At 35.6% G+C, this 21,999-nt stretch overlaps 1 protein-coding gene across 3 annotated transcripts in view; it reads left to right on the top strand.

Moving 5' to 3' along the window:
• The window catches only part of RELN (reelin), a 472,616-nt gene that overhangs the window by 140,531 nt on the left and 310,086 nt on the right, over positions 1-21,999 (top strand). For all 3 annotated transcript variants that reach the window (XM_079149959.1, XM_079149958.1, XM_079149957.1), the window contains exon 3: positions 15,047-15,182. In XM_079149959.1, coding sequence (XP_079006085.1) covers positions 15,047-15,182 — 136 coding nt within the window. The remainder of the gene's footprint in view (positions 1-15,046; positions 15,183-21,999) is intronic.

Here is a 21,999-nt window from a genome sequence, read left to right as displayed (position 1 = left end):
TTCTGCTTCCTTTCCTTGAAAGGGACAGCAATGGACTCAAATCAAAGCCTTTTATGTTCTTATTCCCATAACCATTATATTTGGTATCTTCTTATTGACCACAGGAGGATAAATTAAGAACCTGACAGTTCCCTCATCTCAGAAAGTCACAAGGGAGATGATTTTTCACACTAAGTCTCTTAATCCCTTAATTCATCCCTGACCTGGTGAAGTCTATAGACCAATTATAGTCAAACATGTTTTTTTTTTATATTGTGTTCCTCTAATAGTAACATTTTTTCCCAAAAGGACACAATAAGTTTTATTTATTTTTATTTTTGTTCATGTTTTAAAAATTATTTATTTTGTTCTTCTTAATTGACAAAATTATATGAGTGCAAAGTTTTTGAGCACACATGTATATTTATATATTTTCTTTTTATTCTTAATTTGAAAATTATATATTTTTGTATTAGTTCATTATGATATACATAATATTGGAATCCATTTTGACATAATTATACAAGCATGGATTCTATTTACTCCGATTCACTCCTTAGTACCTCCCCTTTTCTTCCCTTCCTCCCTCCCCTGTTCCCTTTCCTCTACTCTACTGATCCTTTTTAAAATTAGTGCATAATAATTTACTCTACTTACAATTTGTTTTATTAGTGCAAATGGATATACATAGAGATGAACTTCACTGTGGTATATTCATGCAAATTATATACACTTCTGTACCAACATACTAACTTATGTTATAGGACATATAAAATTAATATTAAAATATAAAAGTTCTAATATTTTTTTCCAACTACAAGGAAAGGTATAAGAATGAATTCCTTTGATAAATGTTTGGGTGATTATCTTTATACCCAGGTACTGTAAAATAACCCCAAATCTAAAATTAAAAATTTTTTTCTCTCAAAGAATACATACTAGACACTATGCTAACTTTACCAATAATGTAAAAAGTAATGTGTAATTATAAATTTACATTAAAGATAACATACATAATAGGTAAAAGAAGCCATATGATAGACATATGACTATTTGGATTGATATTTGGAGTGATAGAATTTGAATGAGAAAGAAACTTCAAAGACTTCACTTAGTAATTGTCTATTAAAAATAAATGGAAATTATAGGGGAGAAAAATTTAATTTACCTTTAACAAATAACTTGCTTTTTTAAAGAATATGTTTTGCAACATTTCAAGTGAATGTATATTCAAATAATGTCAATACAATTGTTAGTTAAACCATTATGCTCTGTCTCACTTCAAGTTCATAGATTATTAGTTTTCAAAAGAGCTATACTTTATTTTCCTAATCTATTTTAAATATAAAGGGAGCTTAAAATTTTCTAGGATTGCATTTGTAATCATTTAGCCTCAAAGGGTATGAAACATTCATTTTTCTGATTCAATATTCTAATTATTGCCTCAGTGGAGTATGAATTTTAATAAAACTTAAATGGAAGTAGCATACATCATGTGAAAAATAGTCTTTTCTGTGATTTTTCCTTTAAAGAAGTATGTTATTTCTCTCATCCAGGGAATATTTTGATAATGTGGTGTTGGAAAATGTGGATAATGTGATGCGGTATATCCAGAAGAACTGAGAATATGATGTGATATATTTCATCATCAGAGTTCATTCATTGCTAGTACTTTCTCATGGTACATAAACTGCTTCTGTGATATAAATAGATAAAGTGCTTGTAATAGCTATAGGATATGTGTTTTAAATTATAATTTTTGATTATCTTATATGATTTTATATATTTAATCTATTAATATTTTCTATGAAGACAAAGATGATTTCCTGAATGAAGTGCCTTTGCCAGAAAAACAGTTGTTGATTTTCTAAGTTGTTTAGGACATGATTAGAAATTTAAGTCTCCTAAAATGTTTACATGATGTAGTAATTAGCCAACATCTCTTTAATACTTCTTCTCCAAAAGATATTGTTCTAAATGCTGTTAACATTGGAAACCAAATAAGTGTGTACTAATTGTTTTTTGCATTATATATGTGATGAAACTTTGACATAAGAATTTACATGTAATTATCAAAGACATGTGACCCATGGCTGTTTGACTCAAGAATCACATTCTTGACTACTACTCTACAATTTGCATTCATTGCAGTTTCCTTTGCTGCAAAATAAGTTGTTCTTTTTGCAAAAAGTATAATGGAGAAAAGAAAAAAAAACAGACTTAGATGGGTTTTTTTGTTTGTTTTGCAGTTACTGAGTTGTGCTCTTCAAAATCAATAAGACCATGTCACTTTTAAGAAACTTATAATTTAGTAAAGGAAATAGAAGTAAATGATTTAAAAAATGTTTTAACCAGATAAACCTAGTTTAGTTGTGGTATGAAATTAACTCCAAGTCTCATCTTAACTCAAGAGTCATATGATACAGAGGACTCTTCAGGGTAGTTGTGCTCCATGCAGGGGCTCAGCAATTTAGGCTATTATATGTGGTGGCCATGCTATCTCAGCATGTGGCCTCCATTATCATTAAAGGAACACACAAAAGCCACATCCTCAATTCTGTGCTTTAACTAGGAAATAGTACATTTTAGTTCTGCTCATATCCCCTTGAACTGCAAAGATGCTGGAAATTTTGAGGAAGCATATTTGGTGAGCAATAAATGCTTTAGCCAGAGGTATGTGTAGTCAATTGGAACAGAATGGAGGCTGGGAAACTGTTAATTAGGATTCTATAGGAAGTCGACTGGAGAGTGGAAAAAAATCTCGATAGAGGGTGGGTAAAGTGATGGATGAATGCAAAACAAGGTTTTGAGCATCCTGCAGGAGGGAGCTAGCTACAGCAGACTCCTCAGTACCATGGAGAGCTCCTCTCATTTAAATTGGTGTGACATCATATGATGTAAATTCTAATACCTTTTCAGCAACAATTCATTCTATAAACATTTGTTAGGTGCCTATAATAGAGTCTGCAGGTAGAAAAATCCACAACACTTAACTAACAGTCTAATTGGGAAGACAGTTCCCTGCAATGCAATGAGTGGATTCAGTGACAAAACTGTTCATTAGCTATTGTGAGAGTGTGAACTTATTCTTAACATTAATCTTGGGTACAATAATACGTTGGATAGAAAAATTTCTTCAAAGAGTTTATTTATGATCTCATACATGTATTAACTGTTAATTAGGGGTTTGGCCAAGGAAGAAATACACACACACACACACACACACACACACACACATACACACATACATACACATACATGTGTGTGTGTGTGTGTGTGTGTGTGTGTGTGTGTGTTTACAAAATATCAAAATGTCCTCAGCTCAAGTGCTTTAAAAAACTGATTCTGGTTCAGATTTGACCTATGGGCCCATATTTGATGACCATGGGTCTGGACAGTTAGAACAAGAACAAAATAGATGTGCATATGCTATTATGTACAATTTGATCTTGATGTCATATGTGTTTTTAAGACCCATGATAAATGAGTTCAGAGATGTCAATAAGGGGCAGTATTTCCTGTAAAGGAACTTAGGCCCAATTCTCTCTCTCTCTCTCTCTTTTTTTATTTTTATTTTTTGCCAAGGAGGGATGTATATTGGTGGAATGATGAAATCACATTTACATTTTAGAAAGATCACTGTGTTGTGAATTCATCTGAGGAGGCAAAACTGAGCTAAAAATGATCAATTAAGAGCTGTTGGCAGTGATAAAAACAGGAATAATAAAAGCCTGAAGTAAGACATTAGTGGGAAGTTCAGTAAAGAGGGAGCACGGCTGTGAGAATCTGGATGTAAGAGCAGAAGGACTTGGTGACCGATTACCCAGGGTGGTGAGAGTGGTGAATGATTACTCCTGCATGAGACAGCATTGCTTCAATAGAAATAATAACTAATATTATGCTAATCCACTGCTGTTTGTCCTGTAGCAGGAACTCATGTTAAAAGAATATCTGACATTTATTCCAGAATCACAGCATCTGGAGCCATAGGCATATTTTCTGACCTGATGTGACTCCATGGAAAGTCTCTTAGGCTGTCCAGGAAAGGTGTGGGGATCTTTTTGTTGCTGTCCATTGATAAACAATATCTTTACTGTGGTAGAATTCCCATTCAGGATAAGGGTGAGAATTCACCAGATAGGTCATGGAAATAATATTAAAAGCTGCCTTGGGCTGGGTGCATGGTACATGCCTATAATTCCAGCACCTTGGGAGGCTGAAGCAGGAGGATCGTGAGTTCAAGGCTAGACTCAGCAACTTAGCAAGACTCTGTCTCAAAATAAAAATTAGAAAGGCTGGGCTGGGATGTAGCTCAGTGGTCGAGCATCGTTGGTTTCAATCCCTGAAACTGGGAAAAAAAAAAAAAAAGGATAGAAAGAAAGAAAAAAAGCCATAGACTATAAAAATATCAATTATTTCAGTTACTTTTGGAACAAAAATTCCAGAAATTTTAAAACTTTGAAATTGACCTCTATAAGGACGCATACCATACATTATTGCTCATCTTTTAATAGTTTCCTACATTGTGAGTGCTACTTTACCAAAATACAATTTCCATACTTTCTTCCTTTCTAGGTTGAAGCTGTGTAAACTAGTTTCCACCTATCACACCCACCCGCATGAGAACTGGATAGTGATGTGTACAATATGGATGGGAATCATTGTAGGGACATCAATATTCCTTTTTTTGTTTTGTTTTTGATTGCTTGTGTGTGTGGGGGGGGTGGTTTGTGTCTGTGTTTATTTTTATGATACTGAGGATTGAACCCAGGAATACTCTACCACTAAGCCATACCATACCCCGCTCCACCTTTTTATTTTTTGAAACAGGGTCTCGCTAAATTGCTGAGGCTGCTCTCAAAATTTCAATCCTCCTGCCTCAGCCTCCTGAGTTGCTGGGATTATAGGCATTTGCTGCAGCACCCCATGTGGAGCGATCAATTTTCCATTAAGTATAGTGGTAGAAGGTACTTATTTGGAGGAAATAGCTGAGGTAGAGATTCTATTATTTCAGTTCAAATATGGTTGGTGTCAAGGAGTAGGCAGCAGCGGCTATTCTGTTATTTTTATGTTCATTTCTTGCCCTATGGCATTAAAGTTCTTCCCAGAAAAGCTATGTAGTATCTGTAAAGATTCCTTAGATTGTATTCTATGCTTTACAACTGAGAATGTCAGTAGATATACCTAGGGCTTCAGTTATAGAATACTGTATTTTATATAAGGTATCATGGAGATAATTATGAAAATATCTAGAAAAAGGCTTATTAGAAGTATTATATTTTTAAAAGAGGTTAAGAAACCTGTCATAGACTAACAGGGTTTTTCAGAGATGTTACAGTGGCAGTTGGATGGTCCAGACATGGGACAAAGGAGGAGTCACTGTGCCTTTAAGATGATGGGCATTTGAAGATTGAAGACCACAAGATGATTTGTTTTAACAAAGATAAAATATTTAATGAAACCATTTGGCCTGGAGCTATGGCTGCATGGCAGCAGTCGCAGGTTATTCAGAGCTGGCCTTGCTAGGGACAGTTCTTTTAGAACAGCCAGTCTGGAGGTACAGTTAAGATAATTTGATCCTGTTTTTTTCTTGGGGGACTTTCCGTAATCAGACAAGGGTTACCATGCTTCTTGTTTGTTGCTTTGGCCTGTGCTTCATGCCTAGCATGGGTGATCATCTGCCCAACTGCTTATTTAAAGGGGAGTTTTATGTGAGTGTAACAAAAACAGAAAAAGACCAAGATATATTTTTAGTCCTGAAAATAAAATTCCAACCCTTAGTGAATACTATCTTACTCACTTTATATGTAATTTAGCTTTTAGTCATCACAACTAAAATTATTTCACTTATTTCTGCAGTTATATTGATTATATCTGTATGTTATCTATAAAATTGGTAATATAAATGATACTGATAAGTAGTTTAGGCAATTTGCCCAAGATTGTACCACCAAAATGTGACAGGACTGGATTCCAAGTGACTAGTGCTCAAGCCAGTGACCAGTGACTTGACCAACTTAACCAGTTAGGGCCTCTATAAAATGAGAATAACAATAACACTTGTCAGGGTTTTTAATGAATAAATGAGTTAATATTTGCAAAATACTCAGAACTTTGTCTGAATTGTTACTCAGCAAACGTTAGTTGTTATTATTTTGTCCAAGATCTTCTCTTTCTTTTTCTGAAAATCAGGATAGGCAGAAGTCAGAACCAAAATGTCAAGTAGTAATTTTGGTATTGTAGTAATTTTGGTATTGCAGTAAACTTCCAGATATTTCTAGATTAATCAAATGGGTATTTCTTTGGTAGTAAGGAAGGAGGAGAAGACACAGGTATGAGAAAACTGGAGTTGGCTTTTAGGGCCTGAAGTTACTCCAAGAAGGCAAGAGTCTCTAGTTCTTTATTTTGAAGAAAGCCTTTCAGTAACTCTTTTTTTTTTTTAATGTTATTTTAGTTGTCAATGAATCTTTATGTAGTTTATTTATATGTGGTGCTAAGAATCAAACCCAATGCCTCACACATGCTGGGCAAGTGCTCTAACACTAAACTACAACCCCAGTCCCTCAGAAACTCTCTTCAGTCTCCTACATGACTTGGGTTTGTGTGTCTAAAGCTTCTTCCTCTTTCAGTCCTTTGACCTGTACATATGTAAAATCCAATTCCTAACTTGGAAGTTGGGCTGTGAATCTAACACAACCAGAGTAGGTCTCAGGAGCAGAATATGGTTCTTGACAAGTAACCAGCATGGTGCAGTTAGTTTGTGGGAGCAGGCAGTGTGTGGTGATTATTTACCATCACGCCACTGTTATGGAGGGAAGGAGAGTGTGCAGGTTAGGAGAGAAGGCAGCAGAGATAAGCTTTGGATCAGAGAGTTTCAGCTAAAGAAATGCAGACTCGACATAACTCTTTGCTACGGTGCTTCTCTGTGAAACTCAGTGATCACAGAGACCTGAGTGTAACTGGATGGCCTTGTCCTGGAGAGGAACAACTTTTGACTTAAGGATGTCCCTTCACATGCATATGTAACTTAGAGATGTGTCTGTCAAAGGGACAGATGGTCTCTAGCAATTGTTGAGAAATCAAGGGGGGAAGGGTGGGGAGAAAAAGGGGCGGGGAGAGAGAGAGAATGAGAACACTTATACTGTTCTTGTGTCTGGAGGAAGAATTCTTTTTGCCCTCTCAGATGATTTTCACTTCATCACTAGATTTGGCCAGGATTTTATTGGATTGGGACTGGGTCTTTCCATAACGGAGGTACTTCCATATAAGGGTATGGAGGAAGCCAGTGGACCATGTAAGGTAGATGAATCTGTTTTCTGATGCCATTCACTAGCTGTTCTTCTTGGCAAGTCATTTAAATTCACCATGTCTTGTTCCTTAATCTCTCAAATGGGATGATAATAATAGCTAACATACATAGCACCATGTGCCGTGTTCTTATTTAACATTCACTGCTACCCTCTTATTCTCAATTCCATTTTCCTTGTGAGGGAACTGAGGAACAGAGAAGTTGAGTTACTTGCCCAAGACTCCACAGTTCCTTGGTAGTGGAGCAGAGATCTAAGCACAGAAGATTACCTCCAGGGCCTATGCTCTCAACCTTTCCCCTCTAATTCCTCTCCAGTAGAAGGAAGGGAGTAATATGAGTTGAACACTGGGCATAGAGAAGTGGGGAGGGTAGCAGCAAGGACTCTCATCTTTGTAACTCAGATGTGTGAGGAAAGAATCAGGTTGACTTACAATAGATTCTATTTATATAACTAACAAAAGGTGTGGAAACAGTGTGGATCCTCATATATTTTTTAAGATGTCCATTGACATACAAATCCAGAGTGATTTTTCGATTCACTTCTTTTTTGCTTTTTAGACTCATATCTAAAACTAAATGCCTCTAATCCAATGCTTTAGAAAATAAACATGCATGGTTTATGCACTTGGGTATGTGTACATGCCAGCCATCACCCTGCAGCCTGTTTGAGACCTATTCTTATCAACCAGTTTCATCCATCTGCTCACAGAGAAGGCTCAGGAAGGTGTTTTCAGGAAGTTCTGTGATTACTTTTTTTGGCATATAAAGTTATGTTTAGTTTTATTTCAGTGTTGAAGTACATTGACGTAGCAAAGAAGGCAAATAATGGACAAGCCAAATTCTGTACAAAGATAGTTATTTATATTTGAATGAACAGATCAAAGAATCACAGCATGAAAAAAATCACAACATGAACAGATTAAAGAATAACAAAAAGGAACTCTGTAATTCAGTTTCTCTTTTATTTATAATACTAACTTTGCAAACTTGATTTTCAACAATCTGTTTTTATTAACAGATGCAAACCTTAGATATCTCTTCTAAAGAAAAAACAGAGGATCAAAATGAAAGAAAATAGAAGTCATCTTAAATCTTTGTACCATTCTCATCTTATACTTCATATACACACACACACACACATATATATATATATATATATATATATATACACATATATATTATGCTTCCTGCCACAATGGTCTACTAAGATTTCTCCAAGTGTTTTAAATAATAAAAATAGTATTTCCTTTAAGATTTCATCATTTTAATATATGGAAGTTACATTTTTCATGTAACAAAATCTGTAGTTTTAAGGTGCTTTCTGTTTAGTGACAGTTCATCCGTGATATCTTAGTTTTTGAAATCCATGAAAAGTAAACCAGGGCATGTTTCTGTCTACTTTAACAGCAACTAATGCAAATTACAAACTATAGGAATTTGAGTCATCCACATATTTAATCCACAAAGTATAGAATAAACCCAACAGCAGTATGTCAGTTTCTTTCTAGATTGGTTATTTTGGGTGATAAAATCTTCATTGTGTTTCTTGGACATGGATAGCTAAATTTTTATGAGAATGTGTACATTTTCTTTTAGAGATGGGGGAATCACAGAACTTGGAGTTAGAGTTCTGAAGACCCCAGCCATGCACATTAAAAGCATAGAGCAGTATTCCTGAGGGAAAATGGGTTCATGCAAGGTTTAGTCACAAACTTAAAATAACTGAAGACTTGTCAAGGAAAATGACATCCTGGAAGGCACAGAAATGTGTGTCACTGTCTTAAAAGGGATCATGGAAGCAACAGTAGAATAATTGAAGACATTGTGAGACTAATCTAATACAAGTATAATGTGGATAAAGGAAACCCTGCTATAGATTCCTGTCCTTCTACCACAACTCTGATTAAGAAGACAAATTGTGGATATTTATAAACCAGTGAATTTAAAATATCTATACTTCATTAAAGTAATGGTTGTCTTAAAGAATTATATTGGTTGTTGCTGTTGAACAGTCTGTATTCTCAATGGGTACACACAATATTCAAAAGTAAAATGTTTTATAACACAGATACTTTAAAATCTTACTAAAATCAACACCTATCAATTCTTTAGAGCTTCAGAGCTTGAAGAATAAACTACATCATTTCTCCATAGATCAGGAGAGCCACAGGTGAATTGTTTACTTTCGTAACCCAGTTCTCTTAGAAAAGTATAGCATCTTTCTCTGGAGAAGAAACTCTGTGTGAAAATTTCTTGTTTGACAGTGTATATATAACCAGGACAATGAACATAAAAATCTTTTTTTATAACTACACAGCATACATATACATTTTATTTGTACCTACTTCCTTAAAAACATAGTATAATTAAGTTCTTTTAATATAGCTCTTATTTTCCTTTTCCAGGAAGTTTTAATAACTCAACAAGTACCTTATTACCCAGCATGCAGCAGGGAAAGCACTAATGTAAATTGAAATTCATGATCATATTTGAATTTCAGTTATCTCAAGAATGGGATTCCAACTCACATTTATTAATTAGATGGTATCTATCATGACACAGAAGTCATTCAGAAGATCATCATGGTGGATGCAGTCAATAATGTTGTGTAGTGATAGAAGCTGATTCTGACTGCTCTCCTAGTTCTCATTTTCTAAGCGCATCCCTGCTCATCATGTCTGCCTTTATGCAATGTCCTCCTATTCTTCTGTTCATTTAAGCTGTACTCAGAGAGCTATGAAGCTTAGTGATCATGGACCGTGTTCAGAGATGTCAGAATGAAGCTTGAGAGGGGGCACCCTGACAAAGCTCATAGAGCTGTGTGTGCAGAGCTAAAAGGACAGACTCTTGACTATCCCCTGCTGCTTCATGTCAATCAAAGCAAATATGGAAATTGTAGCTTTTCCTTCATATACTTCAACAGATCTGTTTCTGACTATATAGCAGGGGAATTGGTTGGAACTCAGGCTATTGTGTCCAATTGCTATCTGACCATGAGCAAGTTCTTTTATCTCTATTTTCCCAGTGCCCTGTCCAGTAAAATGAGGAACTTGATAACTTCTACCTCATAAATAAGTAAATATTCATGAATACTTAGAATAGTACCCAATCATAGTAGATATTCAATAAACATTAGTTGTCATTATAATTGTTCAAATGAATCACTTTTTTACTCTTGATTTATATTTTTTTCCAGCATCCCACCCAGTTAGCACATACCTATTTTCTAGTGGTTTATTTAGAATGTTAGTTTATTACAGTTTTCTCTTCCCAACTCATGTCACTTCAGGGAAGAGACTACTCCTAGATTTCTTGTATATTCCTCCATAGAGCTTAACACAATGTTTGATACAAAGTAGGGATTCTGTAAATCATGAAGTTTTTTCCCTGCTGGTTGATATTTAGATAAATAGAATTTTAATAATTACAATTATAACTGACTTTTAGATGTTGTCAGAGAAAATACCAGTTCCAATGTGTTAGCAGTATCCTTTGCCAGTGTTCTAGGTTAACAAAGCAAAGACCACTGCACACTTGTAATTTTTGAAGAGCTGTAAAAGGTTCAGAAAATGCGTGCGTGGGATGGTTTTAGGAATAGTGGGTCAGAAAAGAGATTATTTTGTATTATTACCAGGGCTATTAGGTAAGATACTGTTGGATACTTTCAAACTGCATATTGTATTGTGGTGATATGAATAGTATGACTCTAAGCCCTGAATTTTAAACAACCTTTGCTTGTAAGGTGTATTTTTTAAAATATATTTTTATTTTAAACAAATGGGATACATCTTGTTTCTCTGTACATGAAGTAGAGGCATACCATTTGTGTAATCATACATTTACATAGGGTAATAGTTTTTGATTCATTGTTATTTTTTTCCTTCCCCCCACCCCTCTTTTCTCTCTATACAGTCCCTCCTTCTTCCATTTGTAAGGCATATTTTTAATGCAAATTCTATGCTGCATATTAGAATTGCTGAATGAACTTTTTAAAATCCCAATACCCGAGCTATACTCCAAACCAGTTAGCTCAAAATCTGGGTGCCAGTATAAATACTGGGTGCCAGTATTTATTAAATCTCTTCCAGTGATTCCTCTGTATAGGAAATTTGGAAAACTGTCAGACTGTAAAAATGTTACTCTATGGGCTATTCACCTGGGGTGGGATGGAAAGTAGCTACTTTATAAAATCCTGTCAAGTAGTATGTGGCCTAGACATTGACTCACTTTCTAAGAGGGGTTTTGAGGAATGGGGAAATCTGAAACCTTATTTTGTTCAATTTATTTCCCTTCCCACAAGATTGTGGTTAGAACTTTTGTTTTTCTTTTTGGCCAGGCTGACTCCTGCAGATGTGACATTTTCCACACACTGGGTCCCTGCTTTATGCCTGCCTAGAGGGGAGTATCAGTGCCTGAGTCATGGCTAGTGAGTGAGTCTGCTTTAGACCTTGTGATTCCCCAGGAGACTCTTCTCCTCCCTGCCCTGTGGTTTCTTTGGTTTCATGAGAAAAAAATCACACTTTGTACATGTCAAATATAGACTTGTTTTTCTGTGTCTAAGGCCAGTTATGGCCTATTCTGAATGACTTTCCAGCATAGAAGATTCTATTTCACAAGTTAATATGATACATAGATTTCTGAAGTTTTTATTTTTTTACTTATTCGTGTGTTTAGTAAAAATATTACTTAAATTGCTGTAACATGTAGGAAGGGAAACTGTTCAAACACATGCAGGGACAATGAGTGGGGAAGGAAGTCTTTGCAGGCATGGCTGTGTCTGATGTATCTTCCTGTCATTAGACCTAGCACAATAAGTGACTTCTCTCAGTGTTTGATGTTAAGCAGAATTAGATGGATCCTTACCTTGACAAGCACATAGGAGTTAATTGTGCGGAGATGAGTAGGAGGAAATAAAAGGTGGGGGCCTCTATGACTAAAGGGGAGCATGTGCTCACAGGTGTGGGCGAAGTAGACTCAGCCACCAGTGCTACTGTGGAGCCTGGGCACAGAGGAGGAAAAGGGAGAGCAGGGAGGGGTGGATTGTGCTTAACTTCCTAGCTGACGCTGAAGAGTTTTTCTCTCTGGAATCTGATGAGGAGCCATTTAAGGAGATTTAGCTGGGGATTGACATGATCATCCTTTCAGAGAAGTCATTTTGGTAGGATAGGGGAGTGAGACAGGGAACAGACAAACCTGTAAGGAACCCTCATGAAATCCAGTGTGTAGAGCAGACTGTGCCCCTCTGAGTTACTCCATGTTATAAAGCAGTAGCTTGACATGAGTTACTGCATGTCAATGGAGAACGTCTCTATATTTTGTAAAAAGTGAATCACTACCATCTACACAGCACAACTGTAAGACATGAAGTGATAAATAAATTTGTTGTGCTAATAAAAAATGACTACTTGTGAACTTATCAAATTAAATCAGAAGCACCTACATGAATGCTTGGGTGTATCAAACCCATATCAGAAAAAATCAGGCTCATGAGTTTATCCATCTCTACAGATGCAACCCCCTCACCTGAAACACATAAAAGGAAGGGTACCTACAATGATGGTATAGTGCACATACCAACCTTCCATCAGTTCATCTGGTGAATGGGTAATGAGGTCAACCGGCTAAGAACTCCCTACTCTATCCCTAGGGTTTCAGTTCAGCCTGATCTCCCTGCTTGATGTGGCCCACTTCAAAACTGCCTTTCTTCCTTTTGGACCCTGGTGTAAAATAAGTTCCAATCCCAACAGCTCTGTGCTCTGAACAGGCTCTTTGACTAGTTCATAATTTTATCTGACTACCTGCAGTGACTCTGCATTTGCATTTGCTCTCTGCCTTTGCTTCTGATAGGCTTCTTGAAGCCTTCTGGCTGCCTTAACCCTTCCTTAGCCTTTCTAAAACCTATGTATCATTGTGTAAAGTATGATGTATAACTTGAGTGTTATAGATATTGGTAGTTAAGATTGAAATGAAGTAAAATAATTTGTGATTCCTTCTGCCACAACACCAAGTGAAATATGAGTATTTTCAGTGAATTAGAGCTGACGAAAATGATATAACATGTGAATTTATTGTTATGCAATAAAATCCAGACATTGTGAAAAGATCTATGTGTTTGGTCCATGTTAGTGGATAGCTCTCTCACAACACCAAGGTGGAAATGATGATACCCAGAACCATTTGGGGAAAAGAAAGCTAAATGATAACCTTATGCCACACCACAAGTCAAACTTAGAATCATTAAAGATGTAAATGTAAAAATGAATTAGTAGAAAGAAATGTAAGAGAATATATTATTAAATCTTAGGGACTATGAAGGCCTTTTAAACCATGAGGCCAAAGGTCAGAGATACAAGTATATTAAATGATGTACTGACTACATATATTCTGCTAGATGCTAGGGGAATGTAGATGAGTAGACCTGGTTTGTTCATGTAAGGGGCTTAATAAGTATTGAAAGATAAGAAAACAGAACATTCAGATACCTTGAGCTAAGAGCTATGTTGGAATTAAGTAAAGAGTTCCATAGGGACTTAGGATGAAATGGCCTGGGAGATGGAGAGGAGAGACTTGTCAAAGGAGAAAATGAGTTAAATCTTGATACAGGATCTATCAGGTGGTTGCAAACTATTGGGAAGAGAGCATTTTAGAGTATACAGCTTTGCCTATGTGGGGAAAGGGTTCATTTGGTGTTTTGGGTGTGTAAAGTACAAGGGAATGAGCAGGAAGTACTGAAATTGAGATTTAAAAAGACCTGAGAGACAGATCCAAAGAGTCTTGATTTTTGTCCTATGGATCAACACTGTCCAGTACAGATTTCTGTGTTACTGGAAATGTTCTGTTCTCTACTGTCCAATATGGCAGCCACCAGTCACATATGGCAGGCTATTGAACCCTTAAAATGTGAGTTCCTGGGGCCTCAGCTCAGCTTCAGTGCAACTGAAGAACTGAATTTTTAGTTTTATCTAATTTTAATTAATTTATATTTGATTAATTTACCATTGTAGCTAGTGTCTATTTTGGATAGTGCTGCTATAGACAATGTGGGTTCATTGACTTTTTTTTTCATAGAGAAATATAATGAACAGAATCATATTTTAGAAAGATCATTCTGACCTGCTCACAGCTAGACCATGATGTTCTCATGTTGAGCAAGTCCATAGAACATGAACATTAAACAAAATTACTCTAAGACTTATCTTCCCTGGTATGAAGATACTCAGTGACAAAGTTACTTCTACTTTGTGATAGCCCAGATATGGAAGATAAACCATCTTTTCCTGAAACTTCAATAGGACTGGGGAGTTTCTCAGAATACAAAACTTTTCAGTACTGAAATTGCAAAACTCCTGGGCAAACCTGATCTCCCTACTCTCTGAAGTAACCCAACACAAGCTCAAACTCCTCCTAGCATCCTCTTACTGAGAAGCCTCACAGTTCCCCATGGTGTTTGGACTCTCTTTTTATATTCTGAGAAATCCAAACTTGTTCAATGGCAGGTAGGTCCTGGTGGATTTTGCTGATAGACAAAGATCAATCAACAAAACCAAGGTAAATATTATAGTGGGTCATTCCTTAATAATATTTTAAATGACCAATTTCCCTCTAGCAATGAAAAGAGAAAAATTATATAACTTATATGAAGGCCAAGTTGCATAATAAATCTTAGCATAAAAATGTTAATAATTATTGTTACATCATGATGCGAAGGACTTTGTTTTGTTTTCTTTATAACAGTGTCCCTTTCTTTCTGTCTCTCAGGGATCATGTCTGACCACCAATTTGGTAACCAGTTCATGTGCAGTGTAGTGGCCTCTCATGTGAGTCACCTGCCCACAACTAACCTCAGCTTCGTCTGGATTGCTCCACCCGCTGGTACTGGCTGCGTCAATTTCATGTAAGTACCCAAAGTATCAGAGTTGGCTACAGAAGACAAATGCAACCTTTCATGAGGTTACATAGAGGGTAACTATTTTAAAGTATTATTCTGATAGGTTTGACTTTAATTAAAACCATTAATTTTGGTGTAAAAGAGGTCAAAACTTTTTTTTTGTAATTTTAAAAATTATTTATTTATTTTTTAAGTTTTTACAGACTGAATTTTGATTCATTGTACACAAATGGGGTACATCATTTCATTTCTATGGTTGTACATGATGTAGATTCATACCATTTGTGTAATCATACATGTACGTAGGATAATGATTTCTGTCTCATTCCACCATTTTCATACCCCCCCCATTTCCTTCTACATAATCTAAAGTTCCTCCATTCTTCTCTCACTACCCACCCGCCCCACCCCCATTATATATCATCATCCACTTGTCAGGGAAAACATTCGACCTTTGATTTTTTGGGATTGCCTTATTTCACTTAGCATGATATTCTCCAATTCCATCCATTTATTTGCAAATGCCATAATTATTATTCAGCCATAAAGAAGAATAATATGGCATTTGTCAAAACTTTTTTATAAAGTAGCGTTAGCAGTTTATTTTTGTGTATTCATTTTAACCTCAAGATTTGTAAATTCGATTTTAACTGAAAAATGCACACAACATGATAAAAGTGAATTGGGTTGGGAGATGGAGAATGTAGAGAGATTATTGAAAGGGTTCAAAGTTTCAGTGAAGATGAATGTTTTAGAGATCTATTGCACAGCATGGTGACTACAGTATGTATTTCAAAATTGCTAAGGGAAAAGATTTTTTCTGCCAGTAATACTTGAAAGGGATTACTAATATCCAACATTAATTTTATATAGTGAACAAAAACAAAGTAACACAAAAGACTGAGGCGTTGGGAGGTAAATATATCATATACTATAAATCTTTATTCTAATAAATATGAAATTAAAGTTAAAATTTCAATTTTTAAAGATAGGAAAAATTATTTTTAAAATTTGTGCATATTAATTATACAGAATATTGGGTTTCATTGTGGCATATTTGTGCATGTATATACTCTGTTTTGATAATTTTCTCTACCCTGTTACTCTTCTGTAACCTCCCATTCCCTATTCCCCTGGTTTCCTTTCTCTTCCCAGTCTCCCTTCTATTTTAATGTCATCTTTCTTTTACCTGTTTAATCCACATATGAGAGAAAAGAGGTGATAGCTATTTTTCTGAATCTGACTTACTTCACTTCATGTGGTGATCTCCAGTTCCACTCACTTTCTTGAAAATGACATGATTTTATTGTTCTTTATGGCTGAATAATATTCCACCATGTAAATATGCCATATTTTCTTTATCCATTCATTTGTTGACAGGCATCTAGGCTGATTTCAGACCTTGGCTACTGTGAATTTTGCTGTGATAAACATGTGTGTACAGGTATCTCTATAGTATGCTTATTTTAATTATTTAAGCTATATACTTGGGAGTGGTATAGCTGGATCATGAGATAGTTTTATTTTTAGTTCTTTTAGGAACTTTCATACTGATTTCCATAGTGGCTATACTAATTTGCATTTCCAACCATAGCATATAGGAATTCCTTCTCCCTGCTCCCTTGACAGGATTTATTATTATTTGTATTCTTTTTTTTTTTTTTATTGTAAACAAATGGGATACATGTTGTTTCTCTGTTTGTACATGGCGTAAAGGCATACCATTTGTGTAATCATAAATTTACATAGAGCAATGTTGTTTGATTCATTCTGTTATTTTTTCCCTTCCCCCCACCCCTCCCACCCCTCTTTACCCTCTATACAGTACTTCCTTCCTCCATACTTGTCCCCCTCCCTAACCCTAACTCTAACCCTTCCCTCCCCCCCATTATGTGTCATCCTCCACTTATTAGCGATATCATTCGTCCTTTGGCTTTTTGAGATTGGCTTATCTCACTTAGCATGATATTCTCCAATTTCATCCATTTGCCTGCAAATGTCATAATTTTATCATTCTTTATGGCTGAGTAATATTCCATAGTATATATATACCACAGTTTCTTTAGGGCGAGATGGAATCTCAATGTGTTTTTTTTTTATTTGCATTTCCCTGATGACTAAAGATTTTGATCTTTTTTTGTATAATTATTGGCCAGTTGTACTTCTTTTGAGAAGTATTTGTTCAATTCAATTTTCCATTTATTGATTAGTGTTTTTGGACTTAAGTTTTTTGAGTTCTGGATATTAATCCTCTGTCGTAAAAGTAGCTGGCAAAGATTTTCTTCCATTGTGTATGATGTCTATTCACTGTTGTTTCTTTTGCTTTGCAGAAGGTTTTTAATTTCATGCAATCCCACTTGTTCATTTTTGCTATTATTTACTGAGCTGTAGGAGTTCTGTTGTCTTGTCCAGAGCCCAGTAATGCCAGGACAGTGGGGTGAGTTGCAGACAGGCCAAATAAAGTGCTCAGAAACAGCATGGGAGACATATGTTTTATTGGGGGAAAGCTTACAAGAGAAAGGAGACTGCTCCCAAAAGAGTTTTAGTGGTGACAGTTTGACAGGTAGTACCTCATCCCTTAAGGTGCTTTGCCAAATGACACCTCCTTTCCCTCATGGTGTTTTGTCCAGAGGCAACCAGCTGGATGAGTGACATGTATCCTTTCCACAGTGCCCTCTGTTCTGTCTCCTCTCAGAGAGGGGTTTTCTATGCTAGTCTGCGGAAGCAGTGACATCATCAGCTTTAACTTGCTTAGTTAGCTTGGATTACCACCATCCCAAGGAGCAACTGTCCTGATGCACATGCAAGAAGGTAGCTTTCTACAGATAACACTAGCTTGCCCTAGCTCCCAGTGTACATAAGAGAAATATGTGTCTGAACTTTGCAGCCCAGGCTTGCTGTCATTGTTCCCTTATCTTGGGTAGGTATTTTGGGAACAGAAATGGGGCATTCAGGGATGTGGTATTTTACTGTTCCCCATTACTTTAGAGAAAATATACCTGTCTCAGGTATGTCTGCACCTATATCTTGAAGTATTTTCACTGTTTTTTAGTAGTTTAAAAGTTTCAGATCTTTGCGGCCTGAGAATGAAGCTTAGTGGTAGAGTGCTTGCCTAGTATTTGGGTTCAATTCTCAGTACCACACACACAAAAAAATTATATCGAGGTCTTTGATCCATGTTGAATTGATTTTTGTACAGGGTGAGAGATAGGGATCTATTTTAATTTTTCAATTTTTATTTTAATTGACATAATATTCATATTTATTTATAGGGTAGAGTTATAATTTGTTACATGTGTATAATGTGTACAAATCAGAGTACTTATTAGCATTTCTATCCTCAAATATTATTTTTTCTTTCTCTTTTTGTTTGTTGTTATATTCTTTCTTCTAGTTGAATTTTTACTTTCTGACTATGCATCTTTATACACTAATCCTTATCCATATCATTTGCTTTTTTTAAATAAATAATTTTGTCTTTAAATTCATAGGTTTTCCTCTACTTTTCTTCTTTGTAATTTATTTGTTGAAAAAATTAGATCATTTATCCTACAGTTTCCCAGAATCAGAATTTTTTTGTTTGCAGCTTTACAGTGTAATTTGTTCTCTTGAATTATCCTCTGCCCTCTGTACTTCCTACAGATGAATAGTGGAACCCAGAACCTCTATCAGATTCAGGTTTGATTTTGGGGGAGGCAGACTCCCTTGTAGAGTGTTGTCTAAATATTATTATTTCTATCCATTGGGAACCTTCACAATCTCCTCCTCTAGTTATTAGAATTATTTCTTAGAAATTAAACTTCAGCCATGCTTATGTGCATTTTTGATAAATTCTATATAATTTCTTTTTGGTACCAGGAATTGAACCCAGGGGCTCTTAACCACTCAGCTATATCCCCAGCCCCTTTTTGTATTTTATTTAAGGATAGGGTCAGCTGAATTGCTTAGGGCCTTGCTAAATTTCTGAGGCTGGCTTTGAATGTGTAATCCTCCTGTCTCAGCCTCTGGGATTACAGGTGCTCAGAGTACAGGAGTGTGCCTCTGTGTCTGGTTCTCTAAATGACTTTTTTATATTGTTAGTTAACTCATATTGCTATTTAAGTTTTTGCATGCTTGCTTTCTTTTTCTAATTGGGCTTTAAATTCCCAAGGTCAGGGACTATTAATAATATTTTTATATATTTAGTATTTCCTAAATGCTGAACTTTATGTAATACAAGTTTCTTAATAAATACTTATTAAAAGCTATAATATATTTCATTGATTCTAAAATACAGTATCTCTAAAGTAGGCTACATTTTACATTTGATGGCACCCTACAATTATAATAATTACTTTATTACGTAGTGTCTTATCATTGTTGGTGTGTTATATTTGAAGAAATTCAGCTATTAACTTTTACCATATACATGGTCTTTCTTTTTTTTCTCTGATTTTTAAAAAATTGTTCTAATAAGTTATACATGACAGTAGAATGCATTTTGACACATCATACATAAATGGAGTACAACTTCTCACTCTTCTACTTGTACACGATGTAGAATCACACTGTCATGTAATATTTGTGTACATAGGGTAATAATGTCCGATTTGTTCTACCAGCCTTCCTATCCCCATGTCCCCTCCCCTCCCTTCACTCCCCTCTGCCTAATCCAAAGTACCTCTATTCTTCCCTAGCCTCCACCCCCTTATTGTGAATTAGCATCTGCATATCAGAGAAAACATTTGGCCTTTGGTTTCTGGGACTGGCTTATTTCACTTAGTGTGATATTCTCCAGCTTGCACATGGTCTTTCTAAGGCTGACAATTGAATTGACAATAGACCCAATTATGTGTTCTCAGTATAGATGATGTGTTATGGACTTTATGATTTTAAACCCTAGTTACCTATTTAAAATCTTTTTTTAAAAAAAAGATTTCAAATATCCAAGAATTATAGAATATTCGAACTGAAAGTTAGGACAATTATATAATGTGTTGTGTGCCTTACCCAGTGAAGAATAAGCAGCATTTGGTCTGAATGTAGATCATGTTTTTTTAGTAAGTCACTTAGCCACTTACTCATTCAGGCCGTCTGCTTACTGCCTTTCTTGTTAAAAATAATCAAGTGAGAGACAGGAGAGGAAGCTCTGAGGATCAAGTGTGGGCTGTAGTCATATAGATGGAGAAAATGGACTAAAATTATTTTACTGTTACTTGTATGGCACTTGTTGATAACGTTTATATTTTAAATAATAATTTCACCCAGAGATTTGGGTAGCATTCAGATCTTATGGCAATAGAGTTTGGCTTGATTTTCATATTTGATTGTAGTCTTTATTGACTAGTAAGCCTGAAGTTTGAAGGAGATGAGGAAGGGGAGGAGAAGAAGGGGAGAGATGGGCAGAGTTAGGGAAGGGAAAGGAAGGAGGCAAAGAAGAGGAGAAGGCAGGGATGAAAGGGAAGGAAGAAGCCATTTAACCCTAAGCCATTTAACCCTAAAAGTTGGTGAGAAACTATTAGGGAAAGGGAGGGTTTTTAAACAATTATAACACTAATAATATTTTTAAGAAATTTTACTATGTCCCTGCCATTGTTCTAAGCAGTTTTCATCATTTAATCCATTAATACTCACTGTAATTCCCTATAGTAGATACTATTATTATCTCAATTCACAGATGAGAAAATTGAAGTACAGAGATATTAAGTAACTTCCCTTAGGTACCTTACCTAAAGAGGGACACAGCCTGGATTCAGAAAAAGGAAATCTGTGTTCAAAGCAAGTGATTTTACTACTTCACTTGCTTTGGAAATAATCACTCTCCATCTTACTATGATAAAATATGGCACTGATACCATTTAAATTTTATAGTTTGGAGTGTGGTGTCAGAATCTCTTTTTAAAGTGTCCAAACTGTGTTTACTATCTTTATTTTGAAATCTGTCTCAACATGAGATAAAGAAATTTTATCTCATTCATTCAACAATCAAACAGCTCCAAAACGGAAAATAGAATGAATCATACAGTATTCTATTTAAGGTCCTGAACATCAACAAAGAATGAACTCAGATCAGCAAAGAGGAACACAGGACCATATTTGAACATTTGCTACTCTAACGGAAATAACTCCTGGAGGGATTGCTTTCTTAAAGTATATTAAGTAAGAGGACAAAAACACTGGAAAAATTGAAGACACTAGCAGTTTCTGAACACCTGACAGGCCTGAAATAATACAAATGCAGAGATTTGAAGTGCTGCCTTGAGCATCTCTCAGATGCCTTTAATTTTTGATGAGAGCCATTCCAGCCTGTCTGGGGAGTTCTTCAGGAAAGATAATGTAGTTGCCCATTTATTTCCATCTATCAGAAGAAAACATCACAAATGTATTTGCCTTGTTACTTAAACATTTGTAATAAGAGCAGGGACTCCCCCTTGGCTGTGTCTGTTGGGAGTGCATTCATACCTATAGATAAGGGTGCCAGCAATTGATACACATTCTATTTTACTTTTAAGATTGTACATAGATTGATGCAAAAATGAATCACTTCTCATGTAAGTCTGAAATTATTATATCCATACTGTGAGATAAAACCAGATATGCTACTTTCTGAAAGAGAAATTTTATCTCTTTTAAATCACAATTCTGCTTTTTCCCCCCCCCCCTGATGATCTAGTTTTCTTTTTTTAAGACATTTCCAATTTATAACAAATATTTTAGTACTTTAGTACTCTGAGTGACAGGATTGAACACTGCATATCATCTATCCTTACAGGTAATGACTAGGAGCCTAAGTGATAGTTCTCACTCCCCATAGGCCCTCGTCTTCATCAATGCTCTGCAGCCA

This window comes from Sciurus vulgaris, assembly GCF_902686455.1.
Source record: "Sciurus vulgaris genome assembly, chromosome: 8".
NCBI lineage: Eukaryota > Metazoa > Chordata > Mammalia > Rodentia > Sciuridae > Sciurus > Sciurus vulgaris.
The sequence above is the reverse complement of the archived record's forward strand: the minus strand, read 5'-3'. Positions and strand labels throughout refer to the sequence as shown.